The sequence below is a fragment of the Hyperolius riggenbachi genome, chromosome 2 (genome assembly GCF_040937935.1).
Source record: "Hyperolius riggenbachi isolate aHypRig1 chromosome 2, aHypRig1.pri, whole genome shotgun sequence".
Lineage (NCBI taxonomy): Eukaryota > Metazoa > Chordata > Amphibia > Anura > Hyperoliidae > Hyperolius > Hyperolius riggenbachi.
In genome coordinates, this window is record NC_090647.1 from 46,547,747 (window position 1) to 46,570,188 (window position 22,442).

At 45.3% G+C, this 22,442-nt stretch overlaps 1 protein-coding gene across 21 annotated transcripts in view; it reads left to right on the forward strand.

Moving 5' to 3' along the window:
• TENM4 (teneurin transmembrane protein 4) overlaps positions 1–22,442 on the forward strand; it is a 1,797,006-nt gene that overhangs the window by 1,725,300 nt on the left and 49,264 nt on the right. For 19 of the 21 annotated variants that reach the window (XM_068266709.1, XM_068266713.1, XM_068266710.1 and 16 more), the window contains 4 exons: positions 756–1,005; positions 3,623–3,643; positions 13,689–13,921; positions 20,449–20,603. In XM_068266709.1, the coding sequence (XP_068122810.1) occupies positions 756–1,005; positions 3,623–3,643; positions 13,689–13,921; positions 20,449–20,603 (659 nt within the window). The remainder of the gene's footprint in view (positions 1–755; positions 1,006–3,622; positions 3,644–13,688; positions 13,922–20,448; positions 20,604–22,442) is intronic. The other 2 variants (XM_068266721.1, XM_068266726.1) reach the window with 1 other exon arrangement.

The following is a 22,442-nucleotide window of genomic DNA, read 5'->3' on the forward strand; positions in this document are numbered from 1 at the left end:
CATGGAATATCTCTCCTTAGTTAAAGTAAACTACAGTAATTAAAGGGAAAAAAAAGCAAAAATGTCAAACTTACCTTGATAGAAGGAAGCGTTTACATCCTCCAGAGGCTTCCCATGGCCTCCTTTAGACCACCAAACCAGTGCTGGGAGCTTCTGGAAGTGTGCAGCCACCGTTCCATCTAGAAACAATTTTGGCTACTCTGTGCAGGTGCAGGATGGGTTTTGTCTGCGCTGTAGAATGGAATCACTTGGGCTTGGTAAATGCCAAGCTCGAGTGGCTCTGGGCTACAGCGCAGGTGCTAGGCATCTTGCCCAGGGCGGCCGCTCCTGTTCAGGGACAGGAGTGTTGCCGAGGTTGGAGGGAGGGCCCCAGCGCAGTATTGCTGGAGGCGAGGGGTACAATGGAAAACTCTGAAACACAGGTGTCAAACTCCAGTCCTCGAGGGCCACTTCTATACCACTGTTTAGGATGGACTGAGAAGTGGAGAAATGTGTTCTACCTGATGAACCTCGACTTTTCTGATTCAGTCCCATCAATTCATTTGAGCTGTGCCAAGAATGTGTCAGGACCTCGGCCCTTGAGGACTGGAGTTCGACATCCTTGCTCTGGAGGATGCAGAGGCATCCATCTACTGAGGTAAGTATCCATTTAGGGCACTTTTTTACCCTTCAGGGACACTTTTATGAAGAAGTACAGTTAAATAATTTATGATATGCATTCTGTGAATCCGTCCCGTTTTCCGTGTTTTGAACAGGCATCCTGCACAAGGGCAATGGGGAGAACCAGTTCATCTCCCAGCAGCCGGCTGTGATCGGCAGCATTATGGGTAACGGGCGGCGCAGGAGCATCTCCTGTCCGAGCTGCAATGGCCTCGCAGATGGCAACAAGCTGCTGGCACCGGTTGCATTGACGTGCGGCGCAGATGGCAGCCTCTACGTGGGCGATTTCAACTACATCCGGAGAATCTTTCCCTCTGGCAATGTCACCAACATCTTGGAGTTAAGGTAACTGCAGAGCTTGGGTTTCCTTCTCATCTTGCATGGAAAAGTCGAGTGAACGTTCTTGTGTAAAAACCATGTAAAGCTCCACCGATCAGCCAGCTTCAGCTAAATTGGTGGTGTGGAGAATTCTTTTTCACTGTGATTGGCAAGGGTCAGTTTTGAAGTCTCTATACGTTTCAGTCGGTGTGGTGTTTGCTGCATGTAAAATATTGGAACACATTTTTTAAAATAAGTAGTTCTTTTTAGAGTATTTGACTTGTGGTTTGACTTTGTGCATTGAGTCAGAAAATAGTGGATAATGTAATACACACACTTCGTATTCCCTTCCCTCATGTGCCCTAATAAAACAAAAATCTCATTCTCATTTCTCTACCCACATGTAAATTCTCTTCATATCATCAGTGGCATCTCTTAATGTACACAAAGTCATCTCCTAATTCCTACCAGTAAAGCCATTTCCTCATCCCTACCAGCAAAGCCACATCCTGATCCCTACCAGCACATCCACCTCCTCATCCCCACCAGCAAAGCCATTTGCTCATCCCTATCAACAAAGCCATCTCGTCATCCCTACCAGCAAAGCCCTTTCCTCATCCCTACTACCAAAGCCATCTCCTGATCCCTACCAGCAAAGCATCTCCTCCCTACCAGCAAAGCCATCTCCTGATCCCTACCAGCAAAGCATCTCCTCCCTACCAGCAAAGCCATCTCCTGATCCCTACCAGCAAAGCATCTCCTCCCTACCAGCAAAGCCATCTCCTGATCCCTACCAGCAAAGCATCTCCTCCCTACCAGCAAAGCATCTCCTCCCTACCAGCAAAGCATCTCCTCCCTACCAGCAAAGCCATCTCCTGATTCCTACCAGCAAAGCAATCTTCTCATCCCTACCAGCAAAACCATCTTCTCATTCCTACCAGCAAAACCATCTTCTCATTCCTACCAGAAAAACCATCTCCTCCTCCCTACCAGCAAAGCCATCTCCTCATCCCTACCAGCAAAGCCATCTCCTCATCCCTACCAGCAAAGCCACCTCCTCATTCCTACCAGCAAAGCCACCTCCTCATCCCTACCAGCAAAGCCATCTCCTCATCCCTAGCAGCAAAGCATTCTCCTCATCCCTACCAACAAAAGCATCTACTCATCCCTACCAGCAATGACATCTCCTGATAACTACCAGCAAAGCCATCTCCTGGTCCCTACCACCAAAGCTATCTCCTCATCCCCACCAGCAAAGCCAACTCCTGATCCCTACCAGAAAAGCCATCTCCTCTTTCCTACCAGCAAAGCCTTCTCCTCATCCCTACCAGCAAAGCCATCTACTCATCCCTACCAGCAAAGCCATCTCGTGATCAGTACCAGCAAAGCCAACTCCTGATCCCTACCACCAAAGCCATCTCCTCTTTCCTACCAGCAAAGCTATCTCCTCATCCCCACCAGCAAAGCCATCTCCTCTTTCCTACCAGCAAAGCCTTCTCCTCATCACAACCAGCAAAGCCATCTACTCATCCCTACCAGCAAAGCCATCTCCTGATCACTACCACCAAAGCCATCTCCTGATCACTACCACCAAAGCCATCTCCTCTCCTCATCCCCACCAGCAAAGCATCTCCTCATCCCTACCAGCAAAGCCATCTCCTCATCCCTACCAATAAAGCCATCTCCTCATCCCTACCAGCAAAGCCACCTCCTTAAGAAAAGCCATCCCTTCAACTCTGCCATCAAAACCTTTTTTGTTATTTCTACCAGCAGTGCTACCTCTGCATCCTTACCAGCAAAACCATATTCTCATCACTACCAATAGTGCTATCTCCTCATAGCAGAAAAGCAATCTCCTCATAGCAAAAAAGCAATCTTCTCAGGCCAGCAGTGTCTCCTTCTCCTCCTCCTTTCCATCAAAGCCTTCTGTTTATCCCCACCAGCATAGCTACCCCCTTATCCCTACCATACCATATCCCTGCTTATAGCATTGAACTGTCACTGGATTACCAAACCTGTTATTTGCTTTCTCCATTTGTCAGACTCTCTCCATATTTGCAACTTTGTTGGAATTTCTGAGGGCCATTTCACACCGAGATCACTTTTGAGGAACTTTTTTGATCACCAGCACTTTTCAGTGTTTTGAAAAGCTCTTGGACCATTAAATCCAATGGGCTTTTTCAAACCAGTGCTCATATTAAAATCACAAAATCACTGCATGTAGCGTTTTTGGAGCAATTGGGGATCTGTAACATGTATAGAAATGCAAAAGCACTGTGTGAATCGGTTCAGAATTGCTTACGATTTTGGTGTGAAGCAGCCCTGTGTACTTATTTAAGATGTGTATATCTGAAAGTTCAGTGTCTTAGGCCTCTTATTTTTAGCTTGTGAACCTTATTGCCCACAGAAACCAATCACATTCTCTATTCTATTATCTAACCGACAAATTCAGCTTAAAAGGGGAAAGTTGATTGGTTGCTAATGGTATCCTAGACACTCCCATGCAGTCCGCCCTCTTTTTCTTTCTCTGTTTTGTTTCTCGGGATGTGTCTGTCTGTGTCTGACTTATTTCTGCCTATCTCAGTAACCGCTCTGTTTTTTCCTGTCTATTACTAACTCCTCATTTTCCTCTTATTCCTCTCAGAAATAAAGATTTCAGACATAGGTAAGAGAACCTGTCCTGTACCACAGCTTCCTGTATGTGTAACGCTTAGCACGGCTTATCTTGTCTGTGGTATTTGTGGCCTAGTAATTGTGTGCATTTGTAAGGTGCAGTCACCCTAGAAACGGCAAACATGCTCTTTTATACATTTTTCATGTTGCAATGCAATTTTATTTGAGCTACAATGTATTGTAAATTTTATTATTATTTGCCACAAAAAAACTGTGCATCTCTCTCCCCATATATCCACCGCCCTTTTTAAACCCTTAAATTCCCACTGCAGGCATGCATTGCCCAGCATTAGTGGCAGTCATGTCTAGGAGAACTCATGGAGAAGCATGTGATTTGTTTGATCAGCTGATAGATTTGCAAAGCTCTGATTTGCTGGGATCACATCCTGCTTTAGCACATGACCATAACTAGCAAATCAGAGACTTATATGTCTATCACCTGACCAAACTTATCACATGCTTCTTCATGAGTTTTCCTAGACAAGACCATCCCTACCCAGCGTATTGCCCATGACTGCTGGACCCATGAATGGGACTGAACAGTACTGGTATTATATTATTATTTGTAAGTAACAGCATTTTTCTTTTTTTTTTTTTGCTTTTTAAAAGATTTAGCCACTTCTGGAAAACGGATAAGGTGTATTCATTAAGGTGGTAGATAGTTCCTCCCATGTTGTTACCCTAACCTCCTCCTTGGCTCTGAAGGTGGGATAAACCCCTTGTTTTCTACATGGAACAAAAGGTTTATGGAGGGGAAGGAGTATTTCTGCTCCGCCTCTTTCAAAGTACCCCACCCCTCCCCCACTCAGGCTTGGGAGAGCACACTGTTTTTTGTTGTTTTCTTTTTTGTTTTATAATCATTTTTGTGTGCTTTGTTTGTTTTTTTATGTTAATAAATCATGCAATCATGCAGTGTGATTGGTCTAATCTGATAAGTTCAATCTGATCCAATTGTGCATTGTAATTGGTTCAATCGTCCAATTTCATTGGTCTAAGCAGTAATGAAATCTTACAGTGTTGATTACAACCTTGATTTAAGACCTCTTTTGAGTACAATGTTGACGGTAACGAGCTCAGTGACGTCACTCCGGGTCTACTGTGCATGCACAGAACACCCTGACTGGCTTCAACTGAGCCCGTTACCGGGGCTCACCGCGGGCTGCACGGGACAGAGCAGGAGGACGGCGAGGGACGCAGCTGTGCTTATGGGGCTGGAGGAAGCCCCGGGAAAGTAAAAAAAACTAGCTTTAGGCCCGGTTCACATTAGCCTTCCAGGTCCGGCTTCCCCGGACCCGGAACGCTCCGTACAGAGCGGATGGTGAACGGATACATTGCTAATCAATGTATCCATTCACACTTGTGCGCCGTCCGGATCCGATCCGGGAACGCAGCTCCGGGACGGTCCGGCTTTTTTTTCCAACATGCGCTATTTTTCAGTCCGTCCCGGTGCGGCTGCGGACCCGGGCCGGATCCTGACCCGAACATGCGGGCAATGCTGTGCAATGGAAAACGGATGTTTCCCATCACACTGGCAATAGGACCGGATGCTTCCAGCACCGGTCCTATGCCACTTGGGGGGCCCGGACTATACGCCGGTATCCCCCATGCTTGCGGTGCCTTTCTGGCACTGCAAAGTATCTAGTTCCGACTACTTTATTGTAGCCGGAACTGATACATTCCGGATCCGCAACTTGTGCCGCCTTGTGGCCACCGCAGAGATCCATACGGTCTCTTTGCGGCCCCCGGATCCGGACCCCCGGACACTTGCGGACTCGAAACGCAAGTGTGAATGGGGCCTAAGACTCGTCTCTGAGTCCCTTTAACCCATTCGCGTTCCGTCGTTTTCACTTGAGAAATGTTCACCTCCCATTCATTTAGCCTATAACTTTATCACTACTTATCACAATGAACTGATCTATATCTTGTTTTTTCCGCCACCAATTAGGCTTTCTTTGGGGGGGTACATTTTGCTAAGAGCCACTTTACTGTAAATGCATTTTAACAGGAAGAATTAAAAAAAAAACGGAAAAAATGCATCATTTCTCAGTTTTTAGCCATTATAGTTTTAAAATAATACATGCCTCCATAATTAAAACTCACGTATTGTATTTGCCCATATGTCCCGGTTATTACACCGTTAAAATTATGTCCCTATCACAATGTATGGCGACAATATTTTATTTGGAAATAAAGGTGAATTTTTTCCGTTTTGCATCTATCACTATTTACAAGTTTGAAATAAAAAAAATATAGAAATATTTCATCTTTACATTGATATTTAAAAAGTTTAGACCCTTAGGTAAATATTTACATTTTTTTTTTTTTATTGTAATGTTTTTTGTTTTTTATATTAAACATTTTATTTGGGTAGTTTTGGGAGGGTGGGATGTAAACAAGAGATTTATAATGTAAATGTGTGTTTGAAATTTTTTTTTTTTTAACTTTTAGTTGTAGTTTTACTTTTTGGCCACAAGATGGCGGCCATGAGTTTGTTTACATGACGTCACTCTAAGCGTAACATACGCTTACATGGACGCATGGGGGACGCTACAGCCAGAAAAAGCGCAGCTTCTGAGAGAAGCTGTCGCTTTTTCAGTGGGGGAGAGGAATCAGTGATCGGGCACCATAGCCCGATTCACTGATTGCCTGGCTAACAAACCGCGGGCCGGGAGCGCGTGTGCACGCGCGATCGGCCGCGGGAGCGCGCATGGTTCCTGGACATAGAAACTACGTCCAGGAACTAAAACACGTTAATTATAATCAAGGCATGTTAATTTTTTCCCCTTACACAAATATTCTGTAAAACTTGTGTCCTAAAAGTTGTTGGACTGGCTGACACATAATCATTACTCAGAAGATGTCTGTTCATGGAGGGCGCCTATTTAGGTCATGTTTTGTAACGATACGAAATTTCTTACTAAATTATTTGAATGTTTAAATGGGATCCTGAGAAATAGGGCGCGGTCAGAAAGTCAAAATGTCGAAAACTCGTCATAAATGACCTGCAAGCGATCGTTCAAAATAAGCGCTTGCCAAAAACTCCGTAATAATTTTCCCTTCAATGAATATTTTAGCTGATAAGCTGGCGAGAATTAACCTAACGCCATTAATCAGCCTCCTATCGTAGGCTCCATCCATCTTGGCGTAAAGCAGCGTTGTCGCCAGCTTAGCGTCCCGCGTGCCGTCACAGATGGAGAGATGGATGGGCGAGGGAGTGTCACCTGCTCCCCCTATGGTTGGAATCCCTCCTCCCGCTGTAGGAGGAAGGGTGGCTGGCTAATTGCCCGCCTCGATGTGGTATCTGCCGTAGGATGTGATTGATGAGGGCCTGGCTTCTTGTTTTTCCCCAGCTCCGTGAGACGGCAACGAGCTGAAATATTAAACCCTCCATTACAATGTGTCTTTCATGGACACTTAGCTCCTGCGCAGTTTATTTAAGAAATATTGATGGGTGCGATATTTCCTTGTCATTGGAGCCGCGCTGCCATGGCATCCACCAGTCTTCATTAGCTGAGGTATCGGGGACTGGAGTAATGGCTGCTCCCATTAGCACTGGCCACTTAGTGTTTTGGAAGTCCTCCTCTTCGTCAAGGACAGCCCCTGGGTTTTCAGGGCCCTGGCAGGTATACAAATCTACAAAGAGAGAGGATTGATCAGCTGAAATCGGCTTGGAATAAAAATCTTACCCAGGGCATGGATTCTATCAATTAATACATTCTTTTTCAGTATACTACATCAAACTTGAAAGGGAGTCTGAAGCCAATTTAAAAGGAAAAAAAAAACAGATACTCACCTAAGGAGAGGGAAAGCTCTGGATGAGCCTTCACATTCCTCCTACAGTCATGGCGTTCCATCGCTGGCTCCCCCATTAGCAGTCACTGGCCGATCGGTCGGAGGCTGCCCGAGGCTTCTGAAGTCTTCGGGAGCCAGAGTTCTCCCGATGACGGGCCGCTCCATAATGCGCATGTCCAAGCACGCTGTCTCACGCATGCGCAGTACGGCGCCGCCCGTCTTAGAAAGCACTGGGGCTACCGGAGACTTCCGAAGCTGCCTGTGGCGGGAGAGTTGAACCGGGGATGCAGCGCTGGAAAGAGAAACCGGAAGGCTCATTAGGACACAGAGCCTTCCCTTTCCTTAGGTACGTATCTGTTTGTTTGTTTTTAAATTAGCTTCAGATTCACTTGAAGGACAACTATTGCAAGGAATTGTAATATATTTGCTACACATTACACATGGGTTTCTAGATGAAGGTGCCCATGTATGAAGGACCGCTGTCGCCAAAATCTTAAAATTTAAAATATATGTGAACACATTTTAATAAGAAGCATGTTTCTTCCTGAGTAAAATGAGCCATAAGTTACTTTTCTCCTATGTTGCTGTCAGTTATGCTGGGCATACGTGTCGACCCAGCGGCTCGATTAGCCGCCGGATCAACTCCCGCCGCGTCCCCACGGGCGGCCTGATCGATTCCCGCTCGTCCCCGCGGGCACTCCTTATCTTCCGCTCGATTCCCCGCTATTGTCCGCCCGCGGGGATCGAGCGGGGAATCTATCCGGCGGGTCATCGGACCTGTCGGATATTATCAATCGAGCCATCAGCGGCTCGATTGATAAGGGAAAAAACGACCCGTCTATGCCCAGCATTACAGTAGTTAGTTAAAAAACTGACATTACCCACAGGTTTTAGGCAAGTCCATCTCTCCATAGGTCCATAGGGGTTTTTCAGCGTGGCCTTTATTCTTTATAAAGACACTCCCTGAAAAAGATTTATACAAAGATGCTGGCCAGCCTACCTGCTCGCTGCACACTTTTTTGGCAGTTGGATGGAGCAACTGCCATTCACTAAGTGCTTTTGAAAATAAAGAAACCCCTGAGAACCCCCATAATGAGATGGGTTAGTCCAAAATCCATTGGTTCTGTCAGATTTCTACTACCTACTGTAAGTGACAGCATTATAGGAGAAAAGTAATTTATGGCTTATTTTACTCTGGAAGAAACATACTTCTTATATGTGTATGTTTATATATATTTTACATTGTTTTGATTTTCACGACAGTGGTCCTTTAAACTCAATTATTATCAATCAGAGCAGTCATTGATGGTCGTCCTGAGAGACAGGTGACCGTTTTAGGAATGATTACTGTATGGACACTCTTATTGATTTTTATTGAAAAAATATATACAAAATATACAATACAATAAATAATAATGATATTCGTGATCAAGGATCACAAAAGCAAAACATACATAATCGATATATACATTGTATATCCTATACATAATGTATTAGCAACGATACTATTTACACAAGCTGATAAATTATCCACATCACAAACTCCCTGAGCAGAAGAATACTCATTCAATCTACATTCAAAACCAAGAAAAAAGAGGTTGCGGAGGGCACACCGTCAAAAAAGTGTGGTCGGGTGCTTGACACTGAGACATAGGCAATGTCTCAAGTGAAACTGTGCAAAAAATGTGTCAGCACACCGGTTTTGAATAAGCTCACGCTCTTTTATTGAGCCATGTGTTACCAACAGGTATAAAGCCGACAATTGTTTCGGGGGCCACACAGGGTCCCCCTTCCTCAAGGCGTATAGTTACACTATACGCCTTGAGGAAGGGGGACCCTGTGTGGCCCCCGAAACAATTGTCGGCTTTATACCTGTTGGTAACGCATGGCTCAATAAAAGAGCGTGAGCTTATTCAAAACCGGTGTGCTGACACATTTTTTGCACATACATTCAAAACCAGACAGGACAACAGGAAACATGAATCCATCACCCTACACCCAACAAGTGACTATCACCCGAAACAACAACCACTCATTCTGCCATTTATGCAGGAGGGGTAAACAAAGACAAAAACATCAAAATCAACACAGGACAAACAAGGACACCCATAAGTTAGTTGGAGGGATAACTCCACTAATTATGTCTGTGGCCAATCATCAAAAAAGGTATGAAAAAAAACCAAAAAAAAACTGAAAAGAGTGATAAGAAACAGAAAGCTCACCCATAAGAGACGGAGATAGGCTAAGGAGGCCTGATGTTCTGCCACGCAAGAACCCAGGCACCTCTGCCCAAACTACGCCTCTCCAAGTCCCGGATCCTAGATACCTCACCCAGAATATTGCCTACCACCACCTGAACAGGAATGGTTTTATGCCTAAGTGGTACCTGACACCGTGCCAACCATGTGTGCTGCCTAACAACTAAGCTGACTAAGTATAAGGTGCATAAATCAAAACCCTGGTGGTGTCTGAATGCTCCATACGCCCACTCTGCGTAACTTAGACGCTCCAGAAAGGGAATACCTAGGCTTCCTCCCACCTGTTTATACACTTCAACGTTAAAAGGACAATGAAGTAGAAAGTGGTTCATGGATTCCTCAACACCACCACACTCCTCACGAGGACATCCACGTGCTTCCACCTTCAAGCACTTAACATTACTTCTAACGTAAAGCTTGCCATGAAAAGAGAGCCAAGCAATATCCCACAATTTATTTGGAATCCGCGGTGGCTGTAGTCAAGCAACCAGTTCTATTAAGAGAGGAAGACGTGGTAATGAAGCATGGGGTACTCATTCGTTGGGCCAGTTCGTAGGTGATAAGCCTGCTGCTTTTCTGATATCAGTTTAGCTGACCATGTGACTTTGTTTATAGATCAAGCTGCTGCAGAGTCTGTCAGCTATGCATTGAGGGATAACTGTTTTTTACGCACGGAAATACGATACGGATAGCTGTTTGTCTTTCAGATTACAAACTACATTCTTAAATATATCAGTGGTGTCACCATTTTTAGTGCTGGCAAGATGAATCATTGTGGGGTATTTTCTCCCCCTCAGTGTAGTTAGCAGGACCATCTCTGCTCTCTGTCAGAAGGCTGCATGACATCATAGCCTAGGTTAAACATCACTGGAAGGCCGAGGTTTCAGGCCAATATACTATAATACATAGATATAAGAAGTGTTTCAGAGATTAGGATAATTAATGATGACGTGGGTATGCTGAATCATTTTTTTCATATTCTGCATCCAGGGGCATAACTAGAAATCACTGGGGCCCCCCGCAAAACTTTGGATGGGGTCCCCTTCCCCTGAACACTGTATAGGGTTTGTCTATAAAACTTTGTATGATTCATGATCAGGAGCTGAGCAGATGCACTCATTAGGGAAAGGAGAGAAAAAAACTTTCTGCTCTCTGCACGGTTGTTCTTAGTTTTCGGTCACTCAAGAGAGGGCCCCATGTGGATTCTGAACCCCCTGCGGCTGCATCCCTTGCAGGGTCTATTGTTACGCCCTTGTCTGCATCGAATCGTTCAGTCCCTCTTTTAAGGCACGTACACACGCCTGATTCCTTCAAATGACGGGTTGTCAGACCCGACTGCGGGGCAGCCGTTCTGCCGACAGTTTGCCCGTGTGCACAGTCATTCGGCAGGCTTATAAGGCTGGTTTTGACTGATTCGCCAAGTAGATCAGTCAAAACCAGCCTTATCAGCCTGCAGACAGACTGTACACATGGGCAAACTGTCGGCAGAACGGACGACCAGTCGTTTGAAGGAATCAGGCGTGTGTACGCGCCTTTAGACCACAGCCTCCTAGCCTGCCTTTGTAATCTGACAGTACGTTGGTCTCACATTACCAGGCAGGAGGCCTTGAGAAGGTTAGGTCCCACCGACATGAAAAACTCCTAGTTTGCAACAAGAGCACTTAAGTGTCTGCAGAACGCAGAACCTTTTGTGGTTTCAACCCTCACTGAACTGCTGCGGCCCCCTCTGTCAGAGGCAGCGCGCAGGAAGTTGTTTAAATGGTGTTGTGGGATTTATCAACTTCACCGGGTTTCTGAAGCAGAATGCGTTTTACAGTCTTAGTCTAGTTAATGTTCTATAAAACTCTGTTATTCTGTAGTCTTGGGCCAGTTCTCTTGTGGTCTTGTATACAGGCTTAATTGCTCCGCTCCAGATGTCTTCTAACTTTGCCTTGTAGTGGCTTGTTTACCCTTCAAGAGGACTTATTAGTATAGTCACACTTCACGTCATGTAGTTAAAACCAAACTGCGTTATAGTTTTCAGTAAATAGGAAAGTACTGCTTCCTTTCCACAATTTTGTTATAAGAATTGTAACTTCCAAACTCCAGTTGTATTGGCTGTGAGGTGTACTGGAAGATCATACAGGAATTCAAGGGAACCTGTAAGTGAGAGGGGTATGGAGGCTGACATATTTATTTATTTCTTAAACCATGCAGATTGCCTGGTTGTCCTGCTGATCCTCTGCCTCTAAAGCCCCATCTACACGATACAATTCTCTGTGCGATTCTATTTACGATCCGATTAAATCTGACATGTCCGATCGGGATTCGATTCAATTCGATTTGCCATTGTTTTGCAATGGCAAATCGAATTGAATCCTGATCGGACATGTCGGATTTAATCGGATCGCAAATAGAATCGTAATTGAATCGCACAAAGAATCGTATCGTGTAGATTGGGCTTAAAGGGATACTGTAGGGGGGTCGGGGGAAAATGAGCTGAACTTACCCGGGGCTTCTAATGGTCCCCCGCAGACATCCTGTGTTGGCGCAGCCACTCACCGATGCTCCGGCCCCGCCTCCAGTTCACTTCTGGAATTTCTGACTTTAAAGTCAGAAAACCACTGCGCCTGCACGCCCGTGTCCTCGCTCCTGCTGATGTCACCAGGAGTGTACTGCGCAGACACAGACCATACTGGGCCTGCCCTGTGCGCTCTTGATGACATCAGCAGGATCGAGGACACGGCAACGCAGGCGCAGTGGTTTTCAGACTTTAAAGTCTGAAATTCCAGAACTGAACCGGAGGCGGGGCCGGAGCATCGGTGAGTGGCTGCGCCAACACAGGATGTCTGCGGGGGACCATTAGAAGCCCCGGGTAAGTTCAGCTCATTTTCCCCTGACCCCCCCTACAGTATCCCTTTAATACTTTCAACCATAGACCCCAAACAGGCATGCAGCAAATTATTATTATTATTTTATTATTATTTTTTTATTTATATAGCGCCAACATCTTCCGTAGCACTGTACATAATACAAACAAATAATGGGGAACAAATATACATAAGAAATACAAGACACTGTACAGTCATGACATTGAATAGAATAAATATAGATACATACATAGTTGATATGTGGTTGGTACATGTACATATAATTACAGCAGTATGAGAAACACTAGGAGGAGGTCCCTGCCCTTGCAGGCTTACAATCTAGAGGGTAGAGGGAAGGAAACACAAGGATTAGTGGGTAAGCCAGTGTGCCTTCAGTGCTGCCTATAGCAAATTATAGGCTTGTCTGAACAGGTGTGTTTTCAGAGTACGTTTGAAGGTTTCCAGACTCGTGGCATGACGAACAGGCTGAGGGAGAGAGTTCCAAAGGAAAGGGATAGCCCGTGAGAAGTCTTGGATGCGGAGGTGAGAGGAGGTGACTAGGCTGGAGGACAAGTGTTTCTGACAAAAATATGACAGATTAGCTGGTTGATTGTTTCTGCTGGGATCCAGACACTACTGATGCCAAATAAATCAGCAGGACTGCCAGGCAACTGGTATTGTAAAGGAAATAAATATGGCGCCCTCCGTATCCCTTTAGCTTCAGATCTCCTTTAATGCTTTTTTTTTTTGCTTTAGTTCACAGGTTTCTTTAGGATTTGGGTCAGTTGTGCATTGAACATAGCTGGCAATTGGCCGGCTGTGAGCACATTTTGAAAAGACCTCAGTTCACCTCAGTTCAACTTACAGATAGCCAGCGGACTAGCACAACACCTCAAAAAATGAGATTGTTGGCATGTGGGCAACGCCTTCTGCCAGCAGCAAGGCCAGTCTCATAGTTCCTACGCTAATGGGGGATGTAATCGTATACACAATACAATGAGTGGATCCACAATTGGACGATTTCCAAGCTATGACCCTAATGTATATGCTCCAGTTGCTTAGCTGCTGACTCCGATTTTGAGATAACTTTTAGCAATCTCCAGCAAAATCCTGACTGTTTTTTTCCTATCCATTCCAGCCACAGTCCAGCACACAAGTATTACCTGGCCACCGACCCTGTGACTGGCGCCATCCTCCTCTCCGACACCACCAGCCGCCGGGTCTACAAGATAAGGTCCACCACAGTGGTGAAGGACGTCCTGAAGAACTCGGAAGTGGTGGCTGGTACAGGGGACCAGTGCCTGCCGTTCGATGACACACGTTGTGGAGATGGCGGGAAAGCGACAGAGGCCTCGCTCAACAACCCCAGAGGTAAACAGAGACACAAAAAATGCTCCAAAAATGTAAGATTCTAGAAAGCCGTGGCAGACTAAAGGGTTACCCCACCCATACCTGATAACTCCATACCTGGAAACTCTTGTCATGTGAGGAGTAGGAATGTACAATCACCTGTTTTCTCACCGGCATTACTGACTGTACATTGTATAATGGTTATTTGCAGGACACAATGTAAAGCTGGGTTACATGTGCTGTGATACTAACTTCTGCCCCATACTCCTCTGTTTCACATACAGAATAACAACCATGTGCCGAACCGTGTATCTGATTCCTATCACATTTCTAAGAGATCAGATTTCTGCTCGCTGCAGTACAAAACCACCGCCCCACTCCTCAGCCCACCTCCCTGATAGAGCTCTCTGTTCCTTCAGATTTTGGATCATTCATCAGAAGCACTGCACATGGTGTATTAACCTCCCTGGCGGTATGATTACTTCCAGATTTTAGGGCCGTTTTTCACTGCTGCTTGCGCTTCTGTGTGCAATCGTGCTGCGGTGCATACGCGCACGCAACATTTTGCTCTAGCCTCAATTGCGTCGCTTAGCCGTCAGGAACCGAGTGCAATCGCGACAAGAATCTCGCAGCCCGACGTTTGCGCGTGGGGAAAATGCAACACGCTGTAGTGGGAAATGAGTGCCGTGATTTACATGCAAATCGCGGTGTTCTGGCGATCTGCCAAATGGCTGCGATCCTCTTTTTGAAGCTGGAAAAGGGCTTTTATTGTCTAAAAGCGTTGCAATTTTTTCACAAGCTTTTAGACCCTAATAATCATACGGCTAGATAGATCTGGGGCAGCCTTGCATATTCCACACCTCTGATGAATACAACTCAGGATTACTGCTCTGAGCTGCGGTTTTCCGGCCCGAGCCGCTAAGGAGGTTAAAGATCCACTAGCTCAAAAAATATTAAAATGTAAAATGCATGTATATGTATAAAATGTACATTTGTTTCAGAGTAAAATGCACTTTAAATTATTTATTTTCTATGTTGCCATAACTTACAATAGATTGTAAAAATGTGACAGATGTGACCGGTTTTGGAGTAGTCCATCTCCTCATAGAGGATTCTCAGGGTTTTCTTTATTTTTTAAAAGTACATCCTGGATAGCCATTGTTCAGTCCAGCTGCCAGAACAGTGTGCGAGCAAGTAGGGAAGCTGGTGGACATCTTTGTACAGATCCTTTCAGGGAGTGTTCTTATAAAGAATAAAGCTGATACTGAGAATCCCCCATGAGGAGGTGGACTAGTCCAAAACCTGATTGATCAAAAAAGGCAGTAATTCTTATCAATTGGGTGGAGAGAAGAAACGGTGGGGAAACCAATGGCTGCACAGATTTTTATTGCTTCAATCCATGATTTTAAAGTGGACCGGAACTCAGAACTTCTCTCTGCTCTAAAAAATACACAACACCATAATAATCTTTATACCAAAAACATTTCTTTGTTACAGCTGATACAAATCCTAAAATACATCTGCAGTTTCTACTTCCTGATTCATGGAAGCAGACATACTGTTTACAGCCTGTACTTTCAAATGGGCTTATCTGCTTACCTGCCATAGGCAGTCATGTGACACAGGGGAGAGATCAAATTACATCTAGTGATTAGACACAAATGAGGGGGAATTACACTGGCTAAACTCTTTAAATACATACAGGGTGCATTTCTGTTATGTTTTCCTTGTGTCCTTTGCAAGTTCATGTCCACTTTGATTAAAGGAAGCCTAAAGCGGGAAAAAAAAATGAGTTTCACTTACCTGGGGCTTCTACCAGCCCCCTGCAGCCATCCTGTGCCCTCGCAGTCACTCACTGCTGCTCCGGTCCCTCGCAGCCAGCTAGTTTCGTTCTTGCCGACTGGGAGTCGGCTGGCCGTCATGCGTACCTTTTTACACATTGCCGCTGGTGCAGGTAGCTATCGCGGACACCAACGAATACATTTTTACGCGTTACGGGTGCAATGTCCGCAATAGCTTCCTGCACCAGCGAGAATGCGTAAAAAGGTACGCATGGTGGCCGGCAGACTCCCAGTCGGCAAAAACGAAACTAGCTGGCAGCAGAGGACCGGAAGAGCCATTAGTGACTGCGAGGGCACAGGATGGCTGCAGGGGGCTGGTAGAAGCCCCAGGTAAGTGAAACCTATTTTTTTTTCGGTTTAGGTTTCCTTTAAATCTGATCACAACCGAGTGGTACAAATAGGTAAAATGACCGCTAGTCACCCTGATGGTAATCGATGGTTATCCAAATCGGGATGCAGTTACACATAAAAGGCCACCTACAAAAACACTTCAAATAAAACGCAGTGATGTCCATACAGCATAATTAATGTCCTTGTAAGACAACCCTTTGTGTAAATACCTCTTTCCGTGTAATAAGGTGTGGATTTGGTCCAATCGGATTTATTTTGCCGGCGTTTAGTCCATTTCCTCACATTTTCTAGCAAATGCCAGGAGGGCTATATTAACATACAAAAAAGATGTACTTAATGCGCCATAAACCGCTCCTTACACAGCAAGGACAGGGAAAAAAAATCTCGCGGCATTACTGCCTTCAATCATTCGCAAACCACAAGTGACTTTTAAATCAAGTCATACGAAGACTCCACTACATTTTCATAATGTCATTGTAATCCTCGTCCCGGGCTAAAGTCTCCACCATATGCAGAAGTACTCGCTGTGAATTTTTATGTCCGAGGGGGATTGTTTGCAGGAAAAAGTTTACTGCGAGTCTTTGTCGTGACGGCCAACCGTAACGCAGGCTTCGGGCGCAGAGGTTCAGGATTAGGGGAATCTGATATTCCACGTCGCCCTTTATCCGCTCTCCGGGATTTATGGGCTCTTGGCGGTTTCACCTCTTTGTCAATGTATTTACTGTTTTATTTACAGTCAAGATTTCAGAGCATGAAATGTAAACGACACCGTTTTTAAAAGTGCAGATCTGCGTCTGAGAATGTTAATAACATCCGTGGATTAATATATAATCGTTTCCTGAATTTATTGAAGGGGGGGTAGATGGAAAATCAAAGTGTGTAGCGTGGATCTACCATTTCTATGCGCATTTTAGTCTAAACGTGTGACAAAAACTCTAAAGGTGGCCATAAACGATTTCACCAAATAGATAAATTTTCCTGGGGGAGAGGTCTGATAAAAATGATTGATTGTATAGAAAATGTGTTTTGATTTAAAAAAAAAAAATAGTATTTTTTTATTTCTCGATAAATATATGATCGGTGTTGTAAAAGTCAGAAATTAACACCCCTCTCCCCCCCCCCAAAAAAAAGAAATTGTAAAATCAACCATGAGGGTATATTGGGTTTATTTTCTCTAATGATTCAATTAAGTTGAAAATTTGCTCAGATTTCTTTGGTTGAAAAAAATCCCCAAATATTGAGGCTCGGTTCACATCAGAACGCAAAACTGGGCGTCTGACAGTTTTGCGTTTTGTTTTTGCCCATTTTGCTGTATCGGAACCAAAGGAAAATCACAGATGACAACAGGTCCTATGTTGTTAATCATAATTCTAGCAGTTGTATAGCGCTTTTTTCTTAGCAGACACAAAGCATTTTGAGAGGCAGCCACTAGGGCGCGCTCAGTAGGCAGGGTTAGGAAATCTTGCCCAAGGACTCTTTACTGAATAGGAGCAGGCTTACTGAATCAGAAGAGCTGAGATTCGAGCCCTGATCTCCTATATCAGAGACCGTGCCCTTAACCAGTATCGATTGCAGTAAGCACAACGCAAAGTCTTGGATGTGCTAGCGCAGAGATCTGCAAACTTTGCTCTCCTGCTGTTAAGGAACTACAAGTCCCACAATGCATTTGCCTTTATGAATCATGTCTGTGGCTGTCAGACTCCCGCAATGCATTGTGGGACTTGTAGTTCCTTAACAGCTGGAGAGCCAAGTTTGCAGATCACTGTGCTAGAGTATGATGTAGTCATTGCTGATCATTCCGGGTGACAGTTCAGGCGTAATCCTTGTGCCCTGATCATGACACACAGGCCAGGCTTTGAATATTCCTTCGAGTGGCCCTGAGATGGTTAATACCTCTCAGCCCCGTATATATGCACCTCTCGCCCGCGTTCCGGTAGATTAATTATATGAACAGAGAGTTGATCTTGCATTAATCTTAATGCCGCTAACATGTCTCAGATGTGAAGGAATTATTTATCACGTTATAGTTAAGAACGCCAAAGAAGAGAAAAATAAAATCCCAGAGCACCAGCGGGCAGCTCCCCGCTGCTTCCCGGCGCTCGGCTGCAACCCGCGTGCAAATTGTCTGCGCCTCGGAGACGCCCTTCCTTTCACACCTCCGTCAGGACGTTTGATGAGACGCCCGGCCGTCTCCAGTGCTCGCACGTCAATCAGCCCGCACGTTGCATCGGATCTTCCGCACATCATTGATCAGACTTAGCGACGCGCCTGCGTTTGTCATCGTGGCTCAGCGGAGCCTCCAAGGGGAACTTGTGTCTTGTTTGTCAGATCAATTTGCAGCTAAATCGTACTCATAATTACGTGCTGAAATGTATGAGTTCCACATCAAAGCGACAGTAATCACGGCAGAACAAATAAACAAATTGGAGAATACGGAATTTTTTCTCCTTAGATGTTATTTCTGGTATCCACCCTTGCTGGGCGCTGAAAGGCTGAACCTGGCCGCAACTGCAACATGCTTACAGCGTAATTCTGCTTTCATTTAAAAAATATTGCCCCAAATATATATGTAAATTATTTTTGTCTAAAATGGGTCCTATATGCCCTTATTTTTTTTATGTATTTATTTTTACCTGGTCTGTGTGCCTTTGCTGAATCTGTGCAGTTAGCTAGAGTAACAAGCTTGTCTCAAAATGCAAATAACAAATGTCCCCCTTTCAGATAAGATAAGGACACTATGGTCTGAGGGCCCTTTTCCACTAGGGCGTTTGCGACTGCTTAATCGCAAACCGCTAGTGATTTTAAAATCGCTACGGTTTGCTTTTTAACATAGGAGTCGCGGTAGGTAATTTCCACTACCGCGATTCGTTTTTTACTTGATCGCGATCGCGCCGCGGAGCGACTTTTGCCGCGATTTTGCTATGCAGTGCATAGCATAGCAAAATTGCGGCCGCAAACGTCGGGGAATCGCTGGGAATCGCCGATAATTGCGATTCAGCAATCGCTAGCGTTCAGCGTGAACGCTAGCGATTGCTAGTGGAAAAGGGCCCTGAAGGTAATTAAGTCCCCTCTCCCTTTGATGTGTTTATAAAGTGATGGAAGCCTATTGTCTAGGTGATGTTTGCTGTGAGAGGTATAGTAACCTGTAAAATTAGCTGGGTAAAAAAAAGGGGGGGGGGGGCAGAAATTGTGTCACTAGGCATCACAGAGAGACCGTAAAGATTGAAACCAGCAGAAGTATTCTTTTCTTTTTTCATATCACATTTGTCTTCAATCTAGTAAACACTTAAAGCAAAAGGATAGGTAAGCTAAATAAATTCTTATTGGATGAATTTTTTCTTCATTTCAGTTAATATGGAACTTAATCCCACTTTGACTCCTTGTTGCCAGCACTGCACCTACATCAGATTCCTAGGGTTCTGGAGAGCTGCAGTGCTGGTCAAAGAGATGTTATATCGTACCGGGAAAGACTTGCTGGTGCCTTCTCCCAGCCTCTTCCTCATTGACTCACATAGGAGACGATCGGATAGGAGGAGGAGCCTGAACATACTTCTGTCCAATAAAAAAAACCCTGTCCTCTTACAAGCCACAGAAATGCACCAGCAGACTCGCTTCTCAGTGTTACATCTTGCCTGAACCATTCTCATTACTCTGAATAACCGCTTGCTTATAATTAAAATGTGAATAGTATTGGGCAGAGAAGCAGCTGGGGGGAGGAGAAAGAAAGAAAAGCGGAAACTGGCAAGATATCAGGACACTGCGAGACTGAGTGCAGTGGAGTTTTGCTGGAATAATATAACAAGGCCGTCTTAAGTGACCAAAAATTACATTTTGCAAAGGGAAAAGAAACCTACATCAAAAAAAAAAAAAAATGGAAGCTGTGCAAACCCCTGAAGTAAACCTAAACTTTTCTTGACTTGCTGTCCTCTCTGCCAGGTTTTGCATTCCTACACAGTGCTGTGTCCCTAGTAATACACATTGCCATCTCTCCTTGTTGGCCAGTGGTCCAGCATGCTTTGTGTCTGTGTTACGTGGGTCAGCCATTTTTCCATTTGCAAATTCTGAAAATCGCATTTCTTGCCTAGTTCATGATTCTCTATCTACATTTGACACTTGCTTCAGACACTAAGAGGCTATCTTTCTTCATGTTCTACATAGACTAGTTTGCTTGCACTAGAGGGGCACAGCACAGTCAAGCAGTCAATCAGTACTGTGGAGGGGCACAGCACGGTCAAGCAGTCAATCAGTACTGTGGAAGTCCACAGCTCTTGATGTTTAAACCAATGTGTGTGTGTAGAGGAATGTTTAATACTCTGTGTGTAAAAAGCTCAGTCTAACACACCATTATCTCTCTAGGTATCACGGTTGACAAGTTTGGCCTGATCTACTTTGTGGATGGCACTATGATACGCCGGATCGACCAGAATGGCATCATCTCCACCATGCTCGGCTCCAATGACCTGACCTCGGCCAGGCCCCTGAGCTGCGACTCCGTCATGGACATTTCCCAGGTGAGCCTCCCGACTCCGATTTCGGATTTTACTGCCAGAAGATCTGGCTGGCCCTTTTACAAGCGGAATCAGAATAAGTCACTCCATCTATGTGGTGTCGCCCCCCCCCCCCCCCCCTTACCTTCTCCACCCATCCCAAAATCTGCAGCAGCGGGAATATAAGAGGATTCGGGTTGTATCAGATTGCAAATTAGCTGCAGTCGGGAGTCCTGCTGTGCTTTAAAGAGCTTAGGATCAAAAACAAGTTGGCGTTTGTTTTTGCTCATTATAATACAGATAAGTCTGGCTGGTGCGGGATCTAGTTTAAGGCAAGCTTTTTCATCTAGTGCTGAAAAAAGTCAGCTCATTCTTCACGTCCCGCTGCTGAACGTCCTGCTGACTATTTAAAAGGCACGGTAAACATAAGTTTCAAGTTGGTCTGTATCAAAGTGCTTTTTATGTAACGTTTGCAGACATGTAGCTGCGACCTCAGATGACAGGTGCTTCAACCAGAACAATGGCTGTGAGACGTGCCCCCGCCTTAACACGTGTCTTAGTGCCGCCATTACCTCTCATCAGGGGCGCCAGCAGAGATTGCTGCCCATCTAGCCGTTGCTGCTACACCTCTGCCCTCCATATTGTTTCACAAAGCTGAGAGACTCTCTTGACTGCATAGACATAAAACAGATCTGTTACCGTATTGTTACACTGTGCCTACAGAGTCTTCAGGCTGCATAGATGCAAGAACATCATAAGGACGCACTGTCTTATTATTGCGCTGCGCAGCAGTGAGTTGCGAAATAGCGCTGTTGCATGCACTTTTTCAAAATGCAGTGCTAACCCATCCACTGTATTATTATTATTATTTATTGTATTTATAAAGCGCCAACATACTGTATTACGCAGTGCTGGACAATAAATAGGGATACATACATTGTAACAAAGTGTGACCGAGAGGTAGCAAGCGGTTATACAACATAGCACAGGGTTATACATGCATTCGGGGTATAAAATGCGTTTTACAGAGACCCAGCAAATCAAGTCCGAGTTAGTCCATGAGAAGCGTGCCATTGCTGGGGTAGCAAAATTAAGGAGGACACATTAAGGGAGAGGGGGTGGGGGGGGGGTGCCCTGCCAAAGGGGGGGGGGTGCCCTGCCAAAGGCTTACAATCTAAAGTAGGTATGAAGTGAACAGGATCAGCAATGGACAACAACGCAGATGGCATGTGATCGTGTGAGCTGCGTTCTGAATGCACGGCCATCTGCTAATTTCAACGATGTCATATAATAGACACGGTGCGTGGAGTGGTGGCATAGTAAATAGTCTTACCTTGGATGGTGGGTAGCAAAATGGCATAGTGCATGGCACAATGGCATAGCATTCTCACCTTGGCTCTGTGGGTGGCACAGTGGAAAGTGCTCGCGTCTTGGCTGAGTAGGCAGCACAGTAGTTTTGTGGATAGTACTTCCACATTGGGTGGGTGGGCGGGCAACATAGTGGATAGCACTCCTGCCTTGGCAGTGTGGTCAGCACAATAGCACAGTGGATGGTACTCCTTTCTTGGCTGGGTGGGCAGCACAGCGGCATAGAGGATAGCTCTCTCACCTTGGCTGGGTAGGCAGCATAGTGGATAGCACTCCTGCCTTGGCTGGGTGATCAGCACGTTGGCAAAGTAGATAACTCTCTCGCCTTGGCTGGGTGGGCAGCACCGTGGCATAGTGTATAGCTCTCTTGCCTTAGCTGGGTGGGCAGCACTGGGACATAGTGGTTAGCACTTTTGCCTTGAGTGGCTGGGCAGCACGGTGGCATAGAGGACAGTACTCCTGCCTTGGCTGTGTGGGCGCACAGTGGTATAGCGT